The 22,845-nt window shown below is 38.3% G+C and overlaps 1 protein-coding gene across 5 annotated transcripts in view; it reads left to right on the forward strand.

Annotated features, from left to right (window-relative positions):
• Nucleotides 1-22,544, forward strand: part of si:zfos-2326c3.2 (misshapen-like kinase 1) — a 69,038-nt gene extending 46,494 nt beyond the window's left edge. For 3 of the 5 annotated variants that reach the window (XM_061078951.1, XM_061078956.1, XM_061078953.1), the window contains 15 exons: nucleotides 340-410; nucleotides 1,818-1,897; nucleotides 3,243-3,331; nucleotides 3,474-3,568; nucleotides 4,230-4,314; nucleotides 4,649-4,825; nucleotides 5,478-5,580; nucleotides 6,345-6,500; nucleotides 6,694-6,837; nucleotides 7,392-7,526; nucleotides 7,654-7,754; nucleotides 8,867-9,016; nucleotides 15,097-15,256; nucleotides 16,422-16,561; nucleotides 17,457-17,540. In XM_061078951.1, the coding sequence (XP_060934934.1) occupies nucleotides 340-410; nucleotides 1,818-1,897; nucleotides 3,243-3,331; nucleotides 3,474-3,568; nucleotides 4,230-4,314; nucleotides 4,649-4,825; nucleotides 5,478-5,580; nucleotides 6,345-6,500; nucleotides 6,694-6,837; nucleotides 7,392-7,526; nucleotides 7,654-7,754; nucleotides 8,867-9,016; nucleotides 15,097-15,256; nucleotides 16,422-16,561; nucleotides 17,457-17,540 (1,770 nt within the window). Of the gene's footprint in view, nucleotides 1-339; nucleotides 411-1,817; nucleotides 1,898-3,242; nucleotides 3,332-3,473; nucleotides 3,569-4,229; nucleotides 4,315-4,648; nucleotides 4,826-5,477; nucleotides 5,581-6,344; nucleotides 6,501-6,693; nucleotides 6,838-7,391; nucleotides 7,527-7,653; nucleotides 7,755-8,866; nucleotides 9,017-15,096; nucleotides 15,257-16,421; nucleotides 16,562-17,456; nucleotides 17,541-17,630 lie in introns of those variants that run through there. The other 2 variants (XM_061078952.1, XM_061078955.1) reach the window with 2 other exon arrangements.
• Nucleotides 22,545-22,845: the final 301 nt, after the last annotated feature.

Genomic DNA, 22,845 nt, shown 5'->3' on the forward strand with positions numbered 1-22,845 from the left:
GTTAAGAAACGTTTAAAACAGCTCAACCAAGTAGTCTCATTAAATCCACAGTATTAAATATCTCCCAATGAGATATTAAAGATTTTATTGCACTGCTCTGCAGCGTCTCGGGCACTGCTGAAGTTGTTGTCCACATCAAAACTGTAGAAACTCTCGCTCTAATTAGCTGCAGTCCCTGTTGGGCTGAACGTGAAATCCTTGTAAAGAGCTCGTTCCAGCCTATGAAGAGAGAAAATAAGTACTGAGGACCACGGGGGAGGTTGCAATCTTTGTGTATTTATTAACCATGTGTTTTCATTACGTCTGATGAATCTGCCCTTTTTCTCGTGTAAATATCAGGTCCCAGAACGCACTACCTCCAAGTTTTACTGTAGAGAGCTGGTGATGGGACACAGGAGAGCGGCTTCAAGGTACAGCACGGTCACACTGTGCTCACACAGCATGCACAAGCAATACACAGAGAGTCATCTAATAATCTGAGAGCTGTAAGAATGTATCAGGGATCCCACAAGGTATTGAAAAGTCTCAAATTCAATAATAGAAAATGTAAGCCGGGAAAAATCGTATTAAACACAGTAAGTCTTTAACACGTTTAAAAAGGTGTTACTTATGTTAACATCTATTTAATGTGTTCTGGAACCAGAGCTATTCCAATAATGGGTGTTCACTGTCACACTCTGTAGATCTTAAATGGTAAACTGACATTTAAACACTAGCATTATATTTCTTACCAAAACACAATGTGTGTAGCATTGAGGTTTTAAAAAAAATGTCTTCCTCATAGCGATTTTAAAATAGATGTGATATTATGCATCTTTAAAAAGTACAGTTTAATGCTACTTGCATCAGGTTTAAAAATGAGGATCTTATTTAAAAAAATTTTTTGCCATATGCATAGTTTGTAATGACACTATATTGTAATTCTTTTAGACAATAATCAAACTACAAACAAGACTAACAAAGACTAAATAACTGATAGTAATCTAATAGCCTATAAATACCTCAGAATAAGTCAGAATTTATCTCTGAAGAGAAAAGACTAAAGATATGTTGTGTATTTGCCTGTAGTTTATAAAATAAAATAAAATGGTTTATTCCGTACTGGACTGCTTCAAATCTTATTCAGTGATGGGGGAGGTGTAAGTAATTCTGCGATTCCAACATTCCTTCATATATGTTGACCTCGACATAGGTTTTACATTTCTTTTTATTATTGACTTGACTACCTTATGGAAAATATATTGAAATGATAAATCTTTTGAATAAATCATGCCGGCATGATTCCAGACTTCCGATGGTTAATGAGGGTTGTTTGTTTGTAGGTAAGCAATGCTTCACTGTTGATGTGTTTTTATAATATTTATTATTATAATTTAGCAATGCAGCTCCCTTTAACACTACACAGCTTTCTCTACTCTGAAAACACCCACTATCTAATTCCAAGTGTCAGCTGAGCTGGTTGCCTCAAGCTGCAAATACCAGTATCTGTATTCTTTGGTATTGTAACCATGCTGTAAGCAGTTATTCTTCCAGTCAGAGTGAATCTTTATTGTTGTCACACTACAACTCAGTGTACTGGCATATACCATTAGAGAACAGTCGGCCATGGGTAAATCAGATTAGTTTAGCTTAGATGATTTTTGATTAGATCAAAACTAATGGTGAGGAAATTGGGTCACTGTGCAGTGGCAGCGTGAAGGATATTCTTGATTAGAATTGATAGAAATACTTCATCACAATTCCCTCTATTGTACCACTTGTTTTGTTTTTACACTCCACCTGTGTAACTCTGCGTGTGTGTCTCTCTCTCCATCTAGTGGCGGCTCAGTGTCTGCAGCAGATAAAAGCGGAAGGTCTCAGTCCCACGTCGTCTCCCCTACCAGCAGCAGGCCCCCAGGTCTGTGCAGCCTTAACTCAGCACCTTTTAATGCTTATCCACATGCTGTGTTCTGCTGTATTAAAAGTAAAGACAAACCCCAGAAGGTGCAGGTTGCCTCAAGTCTGTTGAAAGAGTTGAGAGATGTTAGTTGTTCAGTCACCTCCTGTGGTCTTAACCAGGGATACTCAAACTTTTCAGCCTCTGATCTCCAAAATAAAGGTGCCAGGGACGTATGACCATTATCTCCCGAGATTGTGTGTTCATGTAAAATTGACCTGCAGCAAAGCATGCAGTTGCTAATCTGTCAGACTCACCTAAGGGGTTGTGTAAGTGTGCACTAACAATTAAGTCACTGGTTTCCAGCTCAACCCATACACACACTCGGTTTATCCATAAACACACACATACACCAAATGCATGTAGTCACACCAAGCCCACCACACACTTCATATACGGTAAATACACATACTCTAAGCAGTGAGATTGTACAACACAGATTATAGGTTTAAATCTTGTGTGTTTAGACAGGAAAATGGATATCACATCTATTATAAAGCTCTTATCCTCATATCCACTGTGCCCGGAAGATAGGAAGCTGCATTTTTACCTACAAGGAGGGATATTACAAAGAGAGAAAGACCAGGGAGAAAATGTTTTGCAAGTTGGCCTCTGTGTGTAGTTGGGAGGAAAAGGTTTTTGATGCCACCCACTCAATTTGGCTCCTGGCCTCGGCCAAACTTGTTGTGGAGCCACAGATCAGAGATTCACCTAGAGACTCGTACAGCTTTACTGTGGTGAAAAGCCTTTTGTTTGCTCTTTCTGAAACTGAGAAAAAGCTGCTTTGTTCTTTCAATTGCATTGTTGTAGAAAAGTGCATTTGTTGCAGTGATACATACATAATATATATCTATTGATTATCTCTGGTGGGAGGCAAGAGATTGTCTGGAGTATGGTGTTCCCAATGCTGGTGAAAATGTTATCTTTATTTAACCTCAAAGCCCATGTGATTCGTCGAACAAAAAGATGTTGCTTCCTCACAAGTTTTATATCGACTTCTGACACTCGGACCAGTTCAGACTAGATTTGATCATCCGTCCTGAGAGATGCGATCATATATGATATGCTCTGAATCCACTGGTTAATACCTGGCATAAACATTTGCCTAATCCTGTCTCCAGTGACTACTTTTGATTTGGATCATCTAGGGCAGATGCTAATATCATGACAGAGACTCCTAATATATGGCGGCCGCTGAAATACTTTTGTGTCATTTCATTCCACTGCATCCTATGTCTGGGTATGGGTTCAGTGTTTCAATATTTTCTTATGGCATAACAGCTGTTTGTGTGTGTGTGTTTTGCAGGTTACTTTAAGCTGGAGAGTCCTCTTCTAAATCACCGTCTCCAGCAGCACAGAAGCACAAGAGAAAACATGACCGGCGGGCATCCACAAGTGAATTACCGTGACATTTCATAGCAACGACCACGTGCTGCTGCTCCGATATTTTTTATGTTGCACATAGCTGTGCCTATACTAATCTATGATCTATCCTCACCTCATTTACTCATATTGTTTCTCTCCTCACCTCATACAGGGTGTAAAGTCTGCGCTTGTCCGGCTCAACAAAGCCACAGAGTACTCCTCTTCCAGTGATGAGGTCGGCAGCAGTGATGATGAAGAGAGGAACAGGTGGGGTTCTTCATCGTCAGTATATTCCCTGAATTGATCTTTTTAAATCTAAAAACAGGGACTTTCTAATAATAAAGTTGTCTTGCATACAAAGATTTGACCAATTCTTTCAGTGAAACATGACATGTTGCAAGCAGAAGAAAAGACAATGTGAAATCAATTTTCAGAACTAGTGGTGAATTACTATGTAGAGTCTCTGACTCAGATTTTTGCTGAGAACTCCTACTTTATATAAAACGTTTATGCTGACCCATAAACCTGAGCTGAACTCACAAAACTGACAAGTTTGAATTATAGCTTTGAATAATAATTATATAGAAATTTAGGATTACAACCCCATGGATGTCTTTTAGGTTTATTTGAGCCACCTAAACCACGAGAATCAAACTGGAACCAGCTTAATCTGCCATCGGTTTACATTTTACAATACCACAAATGTGGGATTAAAGCTAAATGTATTATGAATATGATAAAATACATTTGGGTCTGCTCATGGAGAGGATAACAAGTGTTTATTTTTTTATCAGGCTCTTCTACCAATCCCAGGAAGTTACCCAGCCTTGTGTTTATTGCCATGGGAGGAATTGATCTTGTCCATTACTAATAAATGACCTGAAGTCTGAGTCTTTTCTAAAATCGTGACTGCTCTGTGTGCTCCAAGGTCTGCTCTGTCCAATGGAAAAGGGAAATACTACAGACGAATACCTGATGGTATCGTCCTGCAACCTCACCACAATCTGCACCAGGTACCCAGCACACAAACACAAACACACACACACACACACAAACCTGTTTCCTCTCCACACTTCTCCCTGCATCTTCATGTTTAACAGCTGACGGCTGCATTGTCCACACTGTACTGTCCAAACCACATTCTGTAACTGGGTGCTTATGGATTCACAGGCTCTGTGGTTATTGAATCAGATAAAAAATAGAACTTTTTACACTATAAAAGACAAAACTATAAAGAGGTTGTAGCTTGATCAGTCAAATTCCTGTTAAGGCCTGTCCTGCCAGGGGGCTTCAGCTGCTCCATCACTTTATTACTACTGTGTGTGTCTGTGTGATTGTGTTGTACAGACTTCTCGGCTGGGTTCTGACGATACTTACCTGCTGCCAGACCTTCTGCAGAAAACCTCCCACTGCAGTCCTAACCATAATGCACTATGCCAACAGCAGCAAACACGTGAACTCAGCTACTCGCAGTCGCCCACGGCCCCTCGATGCCCCACACATCAGGACCTCAATTCAAATATGGTAAACAGAATGTACAGTCTGACCGACACAAGGAGACACATACTCAAACAAACACACACACACACACAAGCACAAGAACATGCCCATGCATAATATTGATTTTCAAGCTATTTATTTCATGTTGTAGGACTCCTAGTTAATATTTAGTCCAAAGTACTTCAAAGTCTGTCTTCAGAAATTATGCATTTAATCAATACATCCACTGCAAAAAGTTCATGGTTGAAAAGGATTGATTCTGGCTTTTGACAGATGAAAAAAGAAAAAGAAAATGTGCCAGCGAATTTCCTCTGTGAAACTTGTGTCATTGTGATGATAATGGGCTGAATGACATTGTCCAATGCTACTTAACATGTTTAAAATAATTCCTTTGACCATTTGCACCACTTCAATTTATCCGCTAGAGGGAGGTAGTGGCACAGCTTTGGTGCTTTCTTATCAGTAATAATGTGTCTTGGTAGAACTACTATTGTATCAGTCTTCATGACAACACAAACACTTTCTTAGCCAGCCATGTGTTCCATATGTTCTTATACAATAACCAGTTATTTGCTGCAATTGTTTTAAGGAAGTGAGTCTGAAAGTTGTTGATCTTTGAAGTTTGCATAGTTGTAGTCACTGGAATAAATGTCTTTACTGTTGTTCTACTCATCAGGCTGTCAGCAGTCCTACTGGTAAAAACACCTGCTCAACTTCCTCCTTCATGTCCTTCATCGATCCAAGATTGATCCCCATATCATCGCCGCCACAGAGCCCCAGTGAGTACATTGTTTTTAATCAATATTTTTTCTAAACAAGAACAGACATAAGTCAAAGTCCAGAGCCCAACCTGATCTCATACACAGACACACATGAGGGAAGAGAACAAATTACGGAAAAGAGTTTGTCTTGTCTTGTGTCCAGGACACACAAAAATAAATACGTATTAACGTGCATTTCATCCACATGCAATTGTTAAATCCAGATATTACAGAAATATGAAGCAACAAACCAAAAATAATTCTATAAAGAAAATAACAACAGTAAATAAACAAAAATGTGTTTAAAGTCCAGGTATTGTTAAAAGGACCCCAGGTTCCTCCCATTTGCGTTGGCATTTTGAGCTATTTTGTCGCAGTTTCACAATGTGTGTTACAGACACAAGTTCATGCAGCCAGTTCCTAGAGTACGGTGTAGTTGATCTCTTCCAGACTTTGGGTTCAGGTTTTTTTTCCCAGTACCAGGCCTAACAGGAGGACTAATGGTTAATGATAAATGAAATTGTTCTCAGAACATCCAAATACAGCCAAGTCTCTGTCAGGAGAGACCATCTGGTGATAGACCTCAGAGAAGAATAAAACACTTGTTGACCTAAATCCATAAATTAAGGACAGCTCTAATAATAAAGGATGTCAAAGTGTGTCATCAATAAATTGTTATCATCATGTAACCTATCAAAAATAATACCTGGATTATTTTCTGGATGTTTTTTTACATGAGGTCATCATCATCATGTTTCTGTGAACTATCTGCTCTCATGTAGCTGGTGTTAAGGGTGAGCCAATCAAGAGAGAGAACCACAGGAAGGGCTCTGTGGTGAATGTGAACCCGACCAACATTCGACCACAGAGCGACACTCCAGAGATCCGCAAGTACAAGAAGAAGTTCAACACAGAGGTTCTCTGTGCAGGACTTTGGGGTTTGTAGTTCAATATCACTCATTTTTGTTACTTTGAAATACATATCTGATCCAGTGATGTGTCACACCTGAAGCCTGCGTTGTATTTGTGGTGCATCCAATATTCAGATTTACTAGTGTCACACAGAGAGATAGATGCATGGCCCAGCATTTTGCCTGAGAGTGTAAGGTTTGTCTCTGTTCTGCTGCATAGGTGTGAATCTGCTGGTGGGGACAGAGAATGGTCTGTGGCTGTTGGACAGAAGTGGTCAAGGGAAAGTCTACTCTCTCATCAGCAGGCGAAGGTTTCAGCAGATGGATGTGCTGGAAGGACTTAATGTGCTCATCACTATATCAGGTAAATGTTAGCTGAGAGCCTTTGTTTTACCCTATAGATTGAAGCAGAGAAACCACTGTCATATCTCAAAATATCATAATATAGTGAGGAATAGTGGGGGTCTTCTTTCGTGATGTAGATTGTCATAATAACTATAGTCACAAATCGTCTGGCCTTGCTAATGCTAATATTTGAAGAATCAGGTAAGTCATCAACACTTCCCAAGGAAAATTGAGAATTAATTTAAGTAAAATCAAAAAGTCACAAATTTCCCTCCACTGTCTTGAAATCCCCTCTGTCACAACCCGACTCAAGGCTTGACAAAGTAGGGGAGACAACACATGAGTTTAAACTAAACATATGTTTATTTATAGAATAAACAAAGTTATAAAGTAAATGTAGAAAAAAATCGTACTAACAAACCCAAATGCTGTGGAAGCTCTGGGGTAAAGATACTGGCTGAATGTTGCCAGCTTTTATACTGTAGCCAGGCCAAGTGAGGGGAATTGTGTTTGTTTTTTTCAGTTGAATTGGCACAAAGACCTCTGTCTATGTTAACATGATTACTGCCCTAGGTAAAAAGAACAAGCTCCGTCTGTACTACCTGTCGTGGTTAAGGAATAAAATCCTCCATAATGACCCAGAGGTGGAGAAGAGACTGGGTTGGACCTCAGTAGGTGACCTGGAGGGCTGTGTCCACTATAAAGTGGGTAAGTACACACCTCTAAGTTCTTATTTAAAAGCACTACGGATCATATTATCACCGCTGTCATTTCCCCATGACATTAAGCTCAGGGGGGGAAGTTACAGACTTGTGAAGGTGTCTCTGTTTTTCAGTGCGTTACGAGAAGATAAAGTTCCTAGTGATTGCTTTGAAGAATGCTGTGGAAGTGTACGCCTGGGCACCAAAGCCCTACCACAAGTTCATGGCCTTCAAGGTTGGTAACATTTATAGGTGTGTGTGTGTGTGTGTGTGTGTGTGTGTGTGTGTGTGTGTGTGTGTGTGTGTGTGTGTGTGTGTGTGTGTGTGTGTGTGTGTGTGTGTGTGTGTGTGTGTGTGTGTGTGTGTAAGAATTGTATATTTACACCACATATGAATACTGTAGATAATACAATGCATGATTCTACAGATTGCAGTGCAGATTTGCCTTGATTGACCATGTTTGTGACCAGTGAAACATTTCAACTAAAACTGGATATATAGTCGTAGATTTGGACACTTTTACCAAATTAATAGTCAAAAATACACTTGGGTAAAAGTATGAGTACCAAATTATTGTTGCTTCTTGAGTAAAAGTATGTAAGTAATTGCTTTTAAATAGATTTAGTATTACCGATGAGTCGCTGCGGTGGGTTCATCCAAATCCATCTTCTTCTCGAGCGAGGGGTGACTGGATGTAAAATGAACTGCCTGCTCCTATTGGATCAGTGAAACAATTACCCTATTGTTACTGATATACCTAAAAGTATCAAATGAAAAATATGTAAATATAAATAAACAATATGAACATGTGACAAAATGCATCTTAAGAATGAAGTAAAGTAGAACGGACAGATATTTGCTGATATACCTGGCGCTTCTCTTTACATAGTAAAAATCACAGACGTAGACCAATATATCTTTTCTAATAGGGTCACTTCCACAACATTTGCACATGCACATAGACATGACACATCCAGGCTGTAGGAGTTTATACACACAGAGTCTCAGAAGAGCAGTGTCCCATTTCTTTGTGTCCTTCGTGGCCTGAGCTACTTTTTCCACACTTCATAGTTTAACCCTCTCTCTTCAGAAAAAGACCAAAATACACTTGAAGCTCTCGTTTGGAGTTAATAGCATGAATATTTGAGGATGTCCATCTTTATGAAACTGCTCTTCAAACTGTCAAAGTCATTGCTGAGTCATTATAAAGTAAGTGGTTGTGGTGATGTCACGTTTTATTTTGAGAATTTATCAGTCAAGATAGTGGTTGAAGTCTTACAAGGTTTTACTGTCCTTATTCTAACTCATCACATTCTAAATATTGTGTTTGTGTACTTGTTTACTCAGTCTTTCAGGTCTCTGCCTCAAAAACCACTGTCTGTTGACCTGACAGTGGAGGCAGGTCAAAGATTAAAGGTCATCTACGGTTCCTTGTCCGGGTTCCACGCCATCGATGTCGACTCTGGAACACCGTACGACCTCTACCTGCCTACTCATGTAAGAGTCTCAGTTTTATATACATATACATATTATACATATATGGGCCATTCCACCGAATTGGTGCAAAGTCAGGTTGGAAATATTTTGAAATTTTGTATGTTTTATTCCCAAAACTTTTTCCGTATATATATTGTACCATATCTAAAGTACACATATCTAGTAAAAGAACCGTCAATTTTTATGTTGTATTTTCAGACTGTTGGAATGTTTTTCCTCTCCCAAAAATTGTCACTACCGAAACATAGCAATAAACTAGAAAAAAAAGTATAATTATTAACCTGTTAAGATTGTGTTTCCTTCCTTTCTCTGAAGAGTATTTTTAAAAATATTTCTTGAAGGTTTTCACAATTAAATCAATAAAAATGAATTTTTTACCAAATTTCAAAACTCAATTTATACAATTTGTCAAAATCTAAATGCAATATTTCTTTTTAAAATGCATAATACTGCTCATATTGATTCCAGAGTTGATGATTGATGAAATTGAACATACATTAAACCAATCAGTATCATAACATTTTAGTGGATAACTCAATATACTTAATTTTTTACAAAACATCCAGTGTTTCGGTAGTGACTGATGGGATTGAACTACTTACCATTCCATTATGACACTACCGAAACGATCATGTCACTACCGAAACGTTACCATTTGTTTCGGTAGTGACTCTTTCGGTAGTGACAATACTAGCTAATTTTGAGCATAGCTAAAGAATGCTAGTTAGCACATGGCTAGCATACACATCTTTGAAGAGGTGTACACACATAAAAACACAATACTTTGCATAAAACCCAAAAAAGTTTACTTAATTGAAGATAATATGTGTTTCGGTAGTGACAATTCTAAAGGTTACACGCTGATTTTCAGACTTTGGAACACATTTACATCAAAAGTATAGGTTTTAGCTACTTACCATTGAGCCAGGAGGGACAGGGATTCAGTGTCACTGCCTGCTCAAAAATGCAGGGGTGTGGCTAAAAACCGGGCTCAGCCAATGGACTAAAACTCTTGTGTTTCGGTAGTGACATGAAAACTGGGGACATGATTTTTTGACTATAGTTTTTTAATTTAAAAATTAAACCTACAATAAATCTAAATCTTCCAAGTTCTGTTTGAACTAAATCATAAAGATCTTTGAAATAAGATCACTGAAAAAAATCTAAAAAATTGATAAGGTGTTATTTTCAGAAATTGAAATTTAGATGTCAGGGTTGGGGACAGCTACTTCGCAATAGAAAGTACCCTATAAATGATGATTTTGTATATATTTAGCTTATCCCTATCTCATTTAATGTCTTGGGTTTAAATAGACCTTAACACATTCTTAGTAAAAATCTATGTCATGAATATTTAATTGTTTTGTAAATAGCTTTTCTTGTTGGGGGACCATATATATAATATAATATATAATATAAGAATGGCCCATATATATATACTTTGAACACAGAGGCCTAGTTAAAATAATATCTCAGGAACACATTGACGGATTCCCTACACATTTGGAAAACTTGTATGCTTGGTCCCATGGATGGTCAAAGGTCAAGGTCGCTGTGATTTTGTTTCTTCAACTGGATATAGCAAGATTACTTTCAGGCAAAATAAATTCATATTTGGTTCATTCACAAATAAACTGCTTTCAGACATGAACTGAATTCTGGAGATCCTCCAAACTCCTACTGGCAATGGGAAAGTAGTAAATTGTCTTTTTATTTAGCAGGTTTACCCGCATTTAAAAAATACCCAGTAATAATTGGTGTAAAAGACGTGATATATATCAAGAATGATGTGGTTAGAATTTGCTGGGTAAAGGTCAAGGTGACCTCACGACACACATAAAATTGACTTTTGGGCAGAGGCATAAAAGTGTGAGATGGTAATTGTAGTTCAAAAAATACAACACAAATAGGATTTTTAATGAAAAGAGAAAAAGAGAAAAATTGAACAAAGCATTATAATATCTGTGATATCTACATTTTTCATAATTTTACCACGATAGAAAATGGGAGGCGTTGCAGAAGGAATTAACTGATTTTACTGAGTAAGTAGTCAAAATATGTAATGAAGGTTACAATATTGATTAAGAATGAACCTGAAGGAGGTTAGCAAGGCAAGATTATTTGTACAGCACATTTCAACAAGTCAGTTTAATGGGCTTTACGTGAAATATAACAGGTGTTAAAGCAACATAGGACAATACGAGAATACTTTTTTTTATAATAAACATAGAGAATGAAGCAGAACTCTCTCAGTGGAAAACAATATAGGCAGTGCACAGGATATTTTTAATAAAAATGCTTCCTCCAGTGCTGAACCTTTAAATATTTTTTAGCAAAGAGATCTCTGATGAGATATAGATGTTATTCTCCCTGTAGCTAGAGTTCTATATCTTTCCTGACTTTGATTTTGCCCCACATTTTTCTTATATCCTACAGCTGTTAACTTTCTATTCTACAGCTCACCTCACCCCCTCAGTCCCTCAGGATGCTCTTCTCCACCTCCTCCTCCCACTCTTAGTCTACAGATGTCACTCACTTCTCTTTTTATTTCTCACAGTTTTTCCTCCATCCACCCCCTCCACTCTCCTCCTGCTCATCTATAGCAAATACATTATTTTCTCTTCCTTTTGCATCCATCTCCTCGTTTTCCTCCTCCCACTCAGCCAATGTTGCATCGTTCATTTGCTCAATTTCTCTCTCTCTCTCTCTCTCTCTCTCTCTCTCTCTCTCTCTCTCTCTCTCTCTCTCTCTCTATCTCTCTCTCACTCTCACTCTCTCTCTCTCTCTCTCTCTCTCTCTCTCTCTCTCTCTCTCTCTCTCTCTCTCCCTCCCTCTCTTACAGAATACTGTGACATATTGTGAATGTTGTACGTTACATGTTTGTATTCTTAACTTAAATATCTCCTAAATTTGTTTATATGGTGAGTTTGTACTAATATGCAGCATCAAAAAGCATCAAAAACTAAAAAGAAATATTTTGTGAGTTAAGAGATTGAAGTCCTGATTTCAGAGATCTAAAGCAGTGGGTCGCACTTTGACTGAAACTAAGACTTCAGATTTCACTTCACGGCTTTATATGCAAATAAACACACATCACTGCTGTGTGCAATAAACAAAATGATGATGTTTTTAGTCATTATGACTGTGACAGATGGGTCAGTCGTCTGCGTGTATGTGCGTGTGTGTGTCGCTGTATGTGTGTGAGAGAGAGAAAGAGAGAGAGTGAGGCAATGAGGACTGACTGAAACAATTTTTAAATATTCTTATATAGAGGGTCAGAGGATATCAGCTGAGGTGATCCTTCAATGTAACCCAGGACACGTTCACACAGATAAAATGAATGTAACCATGTGCGTCTCCGACCCCCTCCTGATGGGGTCCGTGTGATCAAATCTCAAATACATCACTCCTGAACTCAGAGCTGTCCACGGAAAATATCCCTCGTGTTGTCATAGTGATGCATCAGGTTACCTCAGCTCAAACAAACAGCGTGCATCACACTGTAAATCTGTTGTTTAAAATGCATCGATATATTCACAAGGCAGGGGAGCTTAGAGACACTGTCAGATAATATGAAATGGAGAATCCAGCAATGTGTGGCTTGACCCGTATGAGGGTCCAGAGCAGAGACAGATAGTAAGTTCCACTGGACTAAAAAGTACAACTGCCAAACTTCAATGTTTTATCATATTGAGATTTCCTTTTCTAGTTTATCCTCGTGAACACCCAATCTCTATTGCAATGTATGTATTTGCTAAATGCCTAACAATAAAAGCATTCAGTGGCTAAATATATATCGTACTATCATTATTTAGGATCGCTGGTCATATTTTTGAATGTATCGTTAAGATGAAGTTATAATGGCTCATAGGAGTCTGTAAGCTTTGGCTATTTCCATGTCTAATACGTTTTCTGCGAATTAATTAGTCTTTAAATGCAGAAAATAATTTCCAACTGCTGGTAATTAAAGAAGCAGATGATTTGTGTCCCTCTCAGTTGTATGTGGGCACTTAAAGTTCACTGTCGCTTCTGATGAGTCATATTCACATTCACATTCAAACACATCCTGTTATTTCTATCTTACATTCATTATTTATTTGTTTTGTTGGTTCATATACCAGATTATGTTAAATACGCTGTGCTCATATAGTGTTGAGTGGGTGGACGGAGAAATGTTGGGTAAAACAGTTGGTCAAACATTTATGAAACACGTCTCAGTTCAGGGAAGAGCAAGAGCAAGTCAGAACACAGACACACACACACACACACACACACACACACACTCACACACACACACACACACACACACACACACACACACACACACACACACAAACGAGAATAAGCCAACATGTGCTACTTTCTGTTACAAAGTTGAAGATGGAGCAAGAAAGATGTATGATAAGAAAAATAAGCTAAAAATACACCCCTCCTGTCCCACTCTCAGTGTGTGTGTGCATGCGTGCGTGCATGTGTGTGTGTGTTCTTTCCATCACCCTGGTATATTAAGTGAGTCTGCAGAGAGCTACTACACTGGTGCCTTGTACAGCTGCTGCCGCCGCTGCGATGTCTTTTCACCTCTCAAGCCTGCCTCGTTCTCTTTTTTGGTCTCATCTGGTCTCTGATTCGCACTCATTCACACTCACACACCTTCTCTTCCCACATCGCTCATTTTCCCACACACACACACACACACACACACACACTTGCATCAACAGTAAAACACATTCACACAACACTGTGTCATAGTCAAAAGCAATTCAAACACAAGCATAACCCACATTTCACACATGCAAATGCAGCACTCACCCACTTGAAGAAGCTCCTACACACACACAGGCACACAAGCATCATTCATTGTTGCCTGCAAACTATGTCACAATGCTGATTCCAAGGCAGAGGATTAAGATTGCGTTGCGTCTGTGGATGCCTGTTCTGATGCTCAGGATCGTGGTGGCTCACACTCTGGTAATGTAGGAAACATGTTCACGTCGACCTGCTGTTTGTTACAAAGAACTGAATTCTGCTGAACCCTTTATTTATTTTTTTCTGGTGGAGCTGCGTTGTTGGATTTGAACAGGGATTCCCTGTTTTGGTTAAGATGTGAGCTGCTGCAGAGTTTAATCCTGGGTAGTTTTATTTGTAGTAGAAATATGTCGCTGCTTGTCAGTTTGACAAATGCTGATATATTGTTTTTAGACTATTCTTCTCAGTAGTAGATTTCTCAACTAGTTTTTTGCTGATGAACAATTTTCTTTCTTTTTTTTGGCTTGGTTTCCTGTAAAACACATTCACTACGTCTGACATGCATGTTTCTGAATTAGTGCAATACAGATTTGACTTGATGCATGTTTCTAAATTGGAAGAGATGTTTTTCTGAACTGTTAAAGAAATGTCTGAAATGGTCATATAAACATTCCGGAACATTAAGAGAAGTGTTTATTTTCTGGATAGAGAAATGTTAATGAATTTTTTTTGTTTCATGAAGATAGTGGTTTTGGCTTAAATCTAATTCATTCAAAAGAACTGAGAGCTTTTGCTAATAATAAGTGGAGGTTAAGTATTTGACTGTTTCAAGGTTTCGGTCATTTCCTATAAAATGGCACTGAAATTTGTCATGAATTGACCTTCATGCTTCACTCAGGGAAGTTGTTTTTTAAAAAGAAGTCCAACATGTCTCTGTATCTGTGCACTCAGACATTCCATTTCATTGTATTTACATAAAACAAAATCCACCTCTCCCCCTTTTAAATCGAATTTTATTTTGTTTTTTTATCGTAGTCTCTTACTGTTAACTTTCCTAATTCTGGTCGTTTTTAATGGGTTTACCATAAGAATGAAATCAAGAACAAGAGATCATTATTTTTAGCTTGACAACCTAAAGACATTGTTGGTTAACATCTGAACAAAAACACTGCCAACTTTGAGACAGTTTCTATCTCTGAGATGTGCCTTTATGTTTTATGTACAAAGAAGTGTCCGAAACTTGAAACACGCTGAAGTATTTGAATTTGCAGCATAGTCTTCGCTTGGTGGGTTGGTTGTTGTTGGTTTTTGATGGATCTGTGTTTGGTTCACAGATCCAGGGCTCCATCCGTCCCCACGCCATCATCATCTTGCCAAACAGCGCTGGAACGGAGGTTCTGGTTTGCTACGAAGACGAGGGCGTCTACATTGACACCTACGGCCGGATCACCAAGGATACAGTGCTGCAGTGGGGGGAGATGCCTGCATCAGTCGGTACGTGTCCATCACACACGCACTAACATAGAGCTGTGCAGTATGAGCGAAATCTATTTTCCTAATAGAGATCACATTAACAGTCAGCCAGCCTCACAAATGGACACAAGGAGTGTGCTTATTGTTTCTCAGGCATGAAATGACAACACCCACAAGTGTACACAGTGTTAGTGTTCCAAACTAAGATATTAAATCATTCAAACAGCTAGAGTTTATAATGAATTGCTGTTTGATGCATTGATTCTAGACCAGGAGGTGTCCTGAGCACTGAGGACTTACCCTGAACCAGATTCTATAAAGACAGATCTAGGACAGGTTGAACTAAAAATAAAAAGCAAGGGATTCTCAATGTGAGCGAGTTGGCTTCAGTAGATCATTATTCTCACAAGGACATTCTATAGGGAATATATTTACACACACACACACACGCACACACACTTCACAGGTCATTGCCTTACATTGATTTCCTGGAGACATACCCTAACCTTAACCATAGTTACTACCTACCTAACCCTAAATGTAACCTTTTCCCTAAACAGGTCTTCACCCTTAATGTAATGAGTTCCATTATAATGACTTGCTTTTGGTCCCCATAAGGTGAATTTATAAACATATTTAGGTGCCGAGGTCATTAGTCATTAGTATTCTAACCACCTATCCACACCTAGTCTCACATAATATTAGATGGGGGGGGGAGACAATAAGAATCATATAAATTAAATAAACAAATAATTAAATAAACAAATAAATATGAATTTAAATAAACTGTAGGCTGCAACAGGCCTTTCCTTCTTCACATGTAAATTGGATAAATGATGAAACTGAAGAGCACATAATGAGTGTCCTGTAAATGAAATAGCTATTGACATGTGTTGGTGGAGTGAACATGATCTGTGGTTGTTTCATATGTCCTGCACGTGAAGAATTATCGGGCCCTAAAGGTTTACAAAGATCATGAGGGCTCTGAGCCACAGAGATATTTTGAGGGGAAAAGACGACTTCCACTGTCCAAAGCAAACAGCACTTTGTTTTTTTTCCTGACTTTTGATGACCTGGTACCACTCCAAAATAGCTATTTCAGAATATGGTACCATTATTTGAACACACACATGTCCTACCTTAACTCTACCCATCTCTCTCCCTTTCTCTCTCTCTCTCTCTCCAGCCTACCTGCAGTCTAACCAGGTGATGGGTTGGGGAGAAAAGGCAATTGAACTGAGGTCTGCCAACACAGGAAACCTGGAGGGAGTCTTCATGCACAAAAAGGCCCAGAAACTCAAGTTTCTCTGTGAGAGGAATGATAAGGTAGAAGTTACAAACACATACATTCATTTATTATCTAAATTTAAACCTTTTGATTGTATCAATTAATAAAAGCCCCATGTTCAGTCAACAGTGTTGTAAAGAGTACAGTTCTGTTGTCAGTTTACTTTGGTTAATGATGTCAAGCAAATGTCATGTTAAATCTAGTTGTTCGTAGATGTTTAGATGGATATAGTTTGTTGTTTAAAATGTATAAATGTGGTATTTATGAGCTTCCATAATCTTATACTTAATAAAAATTAAGAAACACAAGTATCAGTAATTTTTGACCTAAGAAATAGTAGCTGGGTTCAAAGTGGTCTTGAATCAAGTTTCACTCGCTGGATTTCTCTCAGAACTGTCAGCCACACACGGCCACGCCGTCCTTAGCAGATGCACTCGTTTGTTTTCACATAAAAAAAAGTCAAACATGCTGACAGCTGAACAATCTTCATGAGAAACCTCAATCTGCTGAGAAATCTAGTATGTGGACATAGAGGAGGAATTTTCTGTTGTTAAAAAGATATTTGTTGTCAACCATATTACTCATCTGTTTTTAACAAAATAACCGAAGTAACACCTGTTGCATACGACAGGATTTTCAGATCTTAACTGGTTTTAAAAATGTGGGCGACCAAAGACATAACGACAGATGTGATCGCTTTTATATCTTTTAACCATGAGAGCACACACTAGATGATCTAGTCAAGACGCAGGACCTCACACTTGCCGTTTAAACAAACCTTTTCTGAGCAGTGATCTCAGAGACCTGGGACAGCTAAATTGGGCCGAGAAATCGGGGAGATTATCCTCTACTGTGCAGCAGCAATGATCCACAACCACAGTAACATTTGTGGACATTCAATATTGTTCCTAAACCGGAGTCTCTCTTTTGCAGGTGTTCTTCGCCTCAGTGCAGTCGGGAGGCAGCAGTCAGATTTACTTCATGACTCTTGGACAGAACTCTCTGTTCAGCTGGTAATGACTGGACCTGTGAACTCTGGGATCAACTGGTGATGTCTGCCTATTTTATTCTGTGATCGCCTGGTGATGCCTTTTTATATTTGTGCAGACTCGTGTTGACCTCCATGGGCAGAAGACAAGGATCAACTAAATTCTCCTGGATGCATCACTTATGTCTAGTTTCCATGTATGGATCCACAGTTGAGTTGACCATGATGCCAGCGGCAGAACAAAATGCTTGAATCCATCGCCCCACCCTTGATTTTTGCAGCGGCAGCAGCACAAAATTCTGGACATCACGGTTGCCTCACTTGTCAATGGAAGAGTAATCTTTACATGCCTGATCACTTTGGTCATCATTTGATCATTCTGAGTATGTGGCCAGTTCTCATGAACAACAGATCACTGGTCAACATCTGGCCTCAAGATTCCTCTTCACATCTGTCCGACACCACAGGAGTCTATTCAGTTTGTACCATATTCAGCTCATCTCTCCGGGATCTGTTAACTTTTCTGAAGGGCACCATTGTTAACGGTAACTTTGGTATTTTTATCTGTTATTCACTTCTATCCATTTGCCTGGCTGTGGCTTGTGACTGGATCATCTGCTTCGCTCGCATGCAAGCAGCCACTGTGCGAAAAGGAGTGAAAGCGACAAAAGAAGCTGTTACTCAACCATGTTCCCTCTGAGGGGCCAGATGTTGGGGCCAAAATGTGGACTGAGTTGGACGGTAACCTTATGTCATCACAGAATTTTGTTGTGGTTGCTTGAAAGAAGCTAGTTACTCTGGGTGACAGTGAGTCAGCATGCCCATTACCGTTATAGACCAAATCAGTTATATTTAGCTGTATCGTTAGCTGTAATTATACCGTCGATGCAAACCTTATAGTGAAGACAAAAGTCATGATTAAGATGCACAATATCCTTGCACCATAGTTATCTTTGACTATTAACAGATCATTCTGTTCTAATTAATGAGATTTCAAATTCTTTCTCTGCTAAGCCTGAAATCAGTTGCTAATTTATCCAATACATTTTCTTATGCAAACCGCTTTGGATCAGTCCTTTCTGAGCGTTAGCTCTATTTCAGATCTGCACTATTTTACTTTAGTCTTTTAATGGTTTAATTAAGGACCTGGAGAGCCTTTAACTTTACTGTAGGAGCCATAATTCAGATGTACAGCATCAATAGTAAAGACACAAATCAACTCCACTCAAAGGCAGTGAATGCTTTTTTTGTTTTCTTGCATCTATTGTGTAAATACTGATGTAACAAGCACTGTTTTTTAAATATTGTATAATTGTCAGGACATCTTGATGTACAGTATGTGTACAGAAGTATAGGCTAATGAATGTGAACTTCTATCCCAAAGCAGAGTTAAGAGTGTTATTTCCATGATCCTAGAACACTTGTGAACATGGACATGAGCTACTGACAGTGAACCTGAAGGCTCATATCCATGTGTTTAAGAACAAAAAAAGGATCATGTGAATTCTGTTTTGTGGTTGATTTTCTCCTAACATGTATAAGTCAGGCTTTTTGCACAATGGCCTCTCTGTACATGTTTTCTGTAATATATCATACTTTGAAATTGTTTTTATTTTTCAAAGTGGGAAACATTTCAAGTCATTCTCTAGTCCTGTCAGTGTGTAAGAGATCACTGCGAGCCGTTGGCTTTAGACCTGTTTCTTCACCACCCAACATGGGACGCACAGTTGTTTTTATTGGGTCATCTTGAGAAATAATTATTTTTTGTTGACTCTTGGTCTGAAGAGATGCAATTAGCTGGGCTGAAAAAGTTAAAAGCCCCATTTTATAATATTTAGTATGTTTTCCTTTTCTTTTTTTATGTACACAATGAGCTTAAAAGCAAGAAACTAAAGATCAAAGGCTTTGATTTTTGGTTTCCCTTGATAATTAATGAAAAGAGATCTGACAAAAAAGAATCTATATCGGAGAAACACCCAGGGTTTGGGGTGTATTATTTAACAATGTTCAAAAGACTCAAACCAACATATCAGCCTACAAAACCCCTGGACTGGTGTGTTTTGCTAATTCTTACAGATATGCAAGTTATTGTTTCTAGCCTTCTTACATTTAATAGCCTACATTTATGTTTAAGACAGTATTAGATTTGGTGAAAGTGAAGTTATTGGGTTTTACCTTCAAATGTGAATTTTCAATTTGTTCATTTCAGATTCATTTTCACTTTACCAGTCTTTTTATTCCTTCGTCCGATTTAGCTTACACAGCTAGTTATACATTCCTCTCTATATTGTTATTACTCTTGGGTTTTGTGACTATCAGACATTGTGCCAAATGTTTTATATCCAGTGATACATTGAGTTTTTATTGATGTCATATTACAGCAGCTGGTTCTGTGAGAGTAATTTAAACTGGAATACAAACGTTCTGATATTGCTCAGTTGCTAACAAAAACACAGGACCAGATATCTAGCTACACAGGAATTTAAATGTATGCTGACAGATGCAGAATATAGCTAACATGGGCTAATATTTTTGAACTATTTAAGCTACCTAGTGTAATGCAGAGTTTCTAGTTAGCATGTGGCTGAGATAGCAACTCTTGGTAGGCAAGCTAACATTTGCTTAGCTGTGTAAAGTTTCAACACAATATTGGTTCAAAATGGTGGAGATTATTTCAAACTCTATTTACATTTATATGCAGTACATGTTTTGCATAATAAACTTTTAGCAATTCAAATTCATTTAAATATCAAGCAAGTCACAAGGGTTCACTTTTTTACTTTTGAATCTTGACCACTTCATTCAGTTACACAATACATAAGAATTATCCATCCGGCAGAAGAAATGTAACATTAGCATCAGGCCCCTTGGCTACTTTGTGTTAGATTAGTCTTCAACTACAACAGTGATTCAACCAACTGTCCAGTGTACAGTAAAGACAGTATTTGCTTCTCCTATATATGCATACGTATACATGTGCGTACAAACACGTAGTAATCAAAACCTACTTTTTTCATTCATTACATTATACATCCAATAATGTATTAAATCATCATATGCAATTTTATTACAATGACAGATTTGATAATGATTTGGACTAAAAACTATTACTAAATTTAGTCTTGAGTTTGGAGTTATGTTGTGTTGATATTTGAGGAAAAGAAGTTTATTTTATTATCATTATTGTGAAACTGCCATTTGACAACATATTTTCATTGATCAGTATGTTTCTTTTAATCTGTATCTTTCTTCCACCTGCTCCAAGAAACAGCACAGAAATCAGCTCATATTCAAACTTAAATCAGTGTCGTGCCTAAAGATATGTGTTGATCTGAATGATCCAGAGAGCTATTTTAGATACGGACATTTTCTTCCTCAGCTTCACTTTGTCGTCTGCTGAACATTTGACTATAGCTCTGTCACTAATGAGCGAGAAAGAGATCAGTGCACCTCCTCCCACACCTTCCACTGTTTCAGGCTCGCTGTGACTCACTTCTCTAACTCCCACCAACTCTTCTTCTCTCATTTTGTCAACACATCTCTTCTCTCTGCTGCGTCTTATTCCCTCAGCTCTCTCCTCAGCCTGCTATCGTCTGGCTCTCTAGTGTCTAACACCATTCTCCTGATCAGTTTGTTCCTCATGTCTCATTCTGGATTGTCTTTGTTTCTCTTGTGTCAAATCTCTCCGTTCACCCCCAGCCCACCTTCAGCCTATTGAGGACCTTTTTGATATTGGGACTGAATTGAGTACCTTTATTGTTCTGTTAAATCATCTGAATTAAGACGTTAAGTATGACGAATAGGAGACTGATGTATATTGTATCACATTTCTTAACTAGTACATACATCACATTATTTCCTTTACACCACAACACTGTCCCTCTCCCCCAATCTGTCCTTTTGCTGTTTGTTGGAGTGGGCGGAAAAATTATGCAGAAAACTGAATGAATATGCACTAAGTTTGCCATGTTCCCTTACACCAAGGCTATGTAACTTGTGGCAGTTGCACAGCAATGCTAAATGCTAAAACTTAACATAAAAACAGGTAGCAAGGATTCACAAGGTTAGTGATTAGCATTGTCACATGCTTGCCAATATCTTAGGTTTGCTAACATTTGCTACTGCAAGCTACCATGGACATACCAGACAGAGTGAGGCTCTGGAGGGTAGTGTACTGATCACGGGTGCATTCTTTTAATATAACTTTATTTTGTTTCTTCTTTCAAAAGTTACGTAGTTCTGTTTAAAGTGCTGCAACGGTTATTCTCCATTCTGTGTACGAATAAGAGTCCGGATGAGCAATGCAGGTCAAAAGAAAGTGTGTGTTTGTGTGGGAGGGTGTGACGAAGACTGTGAGCAGGTGTTTGCTGAAGCAGAATTGAGTCTGCGAAGGAAGAAAGTGTTAAGAAGAGTTAGAGGAGGACGCTGGTGGCTTGAGTGAGGTGTCGCCTAACAGAAGGAACAAAGTTGTTGCTTAAAAACACAAATCCACAATTGCAAAAAGGAATTTACTGCCATCCTCGAAGCACAAAGTATATTCAAGAAAAACGTTGGAAAACTCTTGTTGAAAGTCAAACTATTTACTGAGATGGAGCACCACACTGCACATGTGGATTGACAATTTATAGATGATGATGGCAACAAATGTTAAACACCAATAGGCTGATAGCAATTTCCTAGTATTGTCTGTTTACGGGGGATATTTTCCAGAAGTTGAGATTTAACATCTGTCAGTATTTTTGAATTTTTATTTTCAGTTGAGACTTACAGGACAATTGTGTTGAAATTCACAGAAATTGAGATTATAAAAAACAAGTGTTAATATTATGTATTCCAGAATATATATTTCTTTTTGATTCCATGCCTCTTGTGTTGTAAGGATGATTGTTACTTTTTTGCACTGGACCTACAGTATGTTTGATTGACTGACATTGACTGTACCCCTGTTACCTTGAGATGAACCCACACTTGTGTTTCCATGTAAAGATGCAAAAGACATTGAGGCAGCAATAAAAACGTCTAATTGAGTCAAATGCTGCTTATGTTTTGGAGTTGTCTGTCCATCTGTCCCATATTTCTTAATCTGATATCTCAAGAACATCTTGAGGAAATTTTTACGAATTTGGTAGAAATATTCACTTGGACTCGCAGGTGAGCTGATCAAAATAAGTTGGTCACAGGTCAAAGATCGAGGTCGCTGTTAGTTAACAAATTAAATTTTTTGGTCTTGTAAGCCCAACACTTCAGGAACACATGAAGGGAATTTCTTCCAAATGTTCACTTGTTCCCCTTCTTAGATTTGAGTGGTCAAAGGTCAAAGTCACTTGGTCTCAC

Source organism: Limanda limanda, chromosome 10, assembly GCF_963576545.1.
Source record: "Limanda limanda chromosome 10, fLimLim1.1, whole genome shotgun sequence".
NCBI classification, from domain to species: Eukaryota; Metazoa; Chordata; class Actinopteri; order Pleuronectiformes; family Pleuronectidae; genus Limanda; species Limanda limanda.